Source organism: Cebus imitator, unplaced genomic scaffold (genome assembly GCF_001604975.1).
Source record: "Cebus imitator isolate Cc_AM_T3 unplaced genomic scaffold, Cebus_imitator-1.0 Scaffold199, whole genome shotgun sequence".
In the NCBI taxonomy this organism is placed as follows: Eukaryota; Metazoa; Chordata; class Mammalia; order Primates; family Cebidae; genus Cebus; species Cebus imitator.
This window is the reverse complement of record NW_016107514.1, coordinates 3,886,986-3,890,018: the sequence shown is the minus strand read 5'-3', so window position 1 is coordinate 3,890,018 and position 3,033 is coordinate 3,886,986. Positions and strand designations below refer to the sequence as shown.

General features: G+C 57.9%; 1 protein-coding gene across 1 annotated transcript in view; it reads left to right on the top strand.

Annotated features, from left to right (window-relative positions):
- The window catches only part of LOC108317230 (phospholipid phosphatase 2-like), an 11,337-nt gene extending 8,979 nt beyond the window's left edge, over positions 1–2,358 (top strand). The window contains 2 exon segments of the mRNA XM_037745411.1: positions 863–1,149; positions 1,949–2,358. Of these exon segments, the coding sequence (XP_037601339.1) occupies positions 863–1,149; positions 1,949–2,098 (437 nt within the window). The 3' untranslated portion in view covers positions 2,099–2,358.
- Positions 2,359–3,033: the final 675 nt, after the last annotated feature.

The following is a 3,033-nucleotide window of genomic DNA, read 5'->3' as shown; positions in this document are numbered from 1 at the left end:
TGAAATGGGGTCTCTCTCTGTCACCCAGGCAGTGGCATGATCTTGGCTCACCGCAACCTCCACCTCCCAGGTTTTCAAGCGATTCTCCTGCCTCAGCCTCCCGAGCAGCTGGGATTATAGGCATGTGGCACCACGCCTGGCTAATGTTTATATTTTTAGTAGATTCGGGGTTTCACCATGTTGGTCAGGCTGGTCTCAATCTCCTGACCTCGTGATCCACCTGCCTCGACCCCCTAAAGTGCAGGGATTACAGGTGTGAGCCGCTACGTCCGGCCTCAACTGGATTACATTAATCAAGTGTTCCTCTAGTTCCTGCAAGATTTTGTTTAGTTCCAAAAAAGTTGATTGTGACTTTTATGCCAGTTTTTTGTTGTTTCCTATTTTCTGTGTTTCATTCATGTCCTTCACGGGATCTCAAATTTATAAAAAAAGAAATCTTCCCTCAGTTCCACAGATGGGAGAAAATGCTGAAAAGAAATGCAGTGAAAACGAAACCGGTGTTGCCTGCTTCCTGGACACTACCGTCCGCCCTGGTTGTTGGGTTCAGGCCTCAGAGTCTTCACGGGTGAGGCGTCTCATGCCACAGCCCCAATTGGAGACTCTGATTCCATCATCAGATAACTGGAAAGGACAGAGGGAGCAGCCACTGCTCCTGGGATTTGGTGGCCTGTAACTTCGGCAGCTCCCGTGTTGAACCCTCCCTTCTGTGGGAGGGGTGGCGGCGAAGGGAGGTTGGACGATGCCGAGTGAGCCATCTGCCCTCCGACCTTCACTCCCTTCCCTGGACCTCATTTTATCCAGCTGTAAAATGGATGGGTCATGGTGGTGATGGGGGCGCTCACTGACTTGTTTGTGAAAACAGGAGGCCCTGGGCTGGCCGGTTCTGTGCCCCTGGCCTCGGAGCTGCCAGCTGTGCAGTGGGCGTGGGAGTGCCTGGCAGGGCACAGGCTGAGGCGTCCTCTCCCGTCCCAGCTCTACGTGCAGGCGTGGCTCTGCTGGAAGTGGGCGCGGCTGCTGCGGCCCACGGTCCAGTTCTTCCTGGTGGCCTTTGCCCTCTATGTGGGCTACACCCGCGTGTCTGATCACAAACACCACTGGAGCGACGTCCTTGCTGGCCTCCTGCAGGGGGCGCTGGTGGCTGGCCTCACTGTGAGCTTCTGACCCTGACTAACCCCCTGTGCTGTCCAGAGACCACTCCCTGCACAACCCTGGTCCTTCCCTGTACACTCTTGCCCCACGGAGTCCTCCCCTGGGACCCCTTCCTCCAACCGTGTTCCTTCCCTGGGACCCCTCCTTCCCCCCATTTATCCCCGAGACTCCTACCCCCCAACCCCAGTTCTTCCCTGGACCCCTCCCTTCTCCCCATTTGTCCCCTGGGACTTCTTCCCCCAGCCCCAGTCCTTTCTGAGGTCCCCTCCCTTCCCCCCATTTCTCCCCCGGGACCCTTTTCCCCAACCCCAGTCCATCCCTGGGACCCCTCCTTCCCCCATTCCTCTGCCGAGACTACTTCCCCCAACCCTAGTCCTTCTCTGGACCCCTCCCTTACCCCCAACATCCCCTTGTTCCAACCCCAGTCCATTCATGGAACCCCTCATTTACCCCATTCCTCCCCGGGACCCCTTCCCTCAACCCCAATCTTTTCTGGGGGCCCCTCCCTTCCCTTCATTTCTCCCCTGGGACCCCTCTTCCCAAACCCAGTCCTTCCCTGGACACCTTCTTCCCCCAGTTCCTTCCCTGGGTCTCCTGCCTGCACACCGCAGCCCTTCCCTGGGCCTGTCAGCGCCCCAGTGCTCTCCACTGGTCGTCCACCAAGAGGGCTCTCTTCCCCCGACAGACACTCTTCCTCTCATTGCCCACCTGGGACCCTCTTCGTCCCCCTCCTGCCCTTGCCCATGTCCCTGGTGCCTGCCCAGCCCCTGCCCAGTCTCACCTTCCTCCACTCTGCCAGGTCCCCTACATCTCAGACTTCTTCAAAGCCCGACCCCCACAGCACTGCCCGAAGGAGGAGGAGCTGGAATGGAAGTCCAGCCTGTCACTGACAGTGGCCCTGGGCGAGGCTGACCACAACCACTCTGGGTACCCGCACTCCTCCTCCTGAGGCTGGATGCTGCCCAGGCAGGGAGTGGCTGTGAGTCCAGCTCAGGCCGGCCCCCCAGGTGGTCTCTCTGGCCCTGGGTAGGCACTGAGGGCTCCGGAGGGGCTCCCTGGGCTGATGGGAGCAGTGAGCAGGCTCTGCTGCCCCTGCCCTGCACAGGACCAGGGTTCTGGGGAGGCCTAGGTAGCCCTGAGCATTTGGAGGGGGACCTGTTCCCTTAGCTCCCCAATATCCCCATTCTTTTATGGGGTTAAGGAAGGGACTGTTTTGTAAAATATAGTGTACATGTGGTTTTTAGTAAAATAGGGCATTGGTTTGATGAGTGGTCTCAGTGCCTCTGTTCCTTACGGCCGTTCTGGGATGGTGTTCCTCCCATCAGAAGGCTCCACGGAGCTCAAGTGTCAGGCTGCCTCACCCGCTGTGACAGTGGAGGGCAGCAGCCAAGCCCGCCCCTTGAGTTTCTCCCTGCACGGTGCTGGGGTCAAGAGTCAGATGGGTGAGCACACCCCTCCCCTCTGCTCATGTCCACCCTGTGCACCTGGGGGCCACGCTTCTGAAATGGGTAATTCAGGGGCTGGTTTCCCTGAAGTGATGGCAGAACACACAGAGCTTACTTTTTCCACAGGTGGGTAAAGGGTACATTTGTTTTTTGTACAGGGGATAACTTAAGTATCTGCTGATGTTTTCTTCGCACCTGGAACCTCTCTCATTCCCTCACCCTGCAGGGTGTTCCTATCAGGCCTTAGCCTACGGAAAGGGTGGTGTAGCCCTGGTGGCAAAAATGCAGCCTGGGAGCCCCACCCAAGGGGCCACGATGGAGACCAGCTCTTGGTGGATGGGAAGGAAAGTGACCCAGACCCTGCGAAACTCCAGCTGAATGTCAGGGACTTACCTCCATGCAGGTGTCAGATGGGACCCTGACTGGGAAAGTCACATTG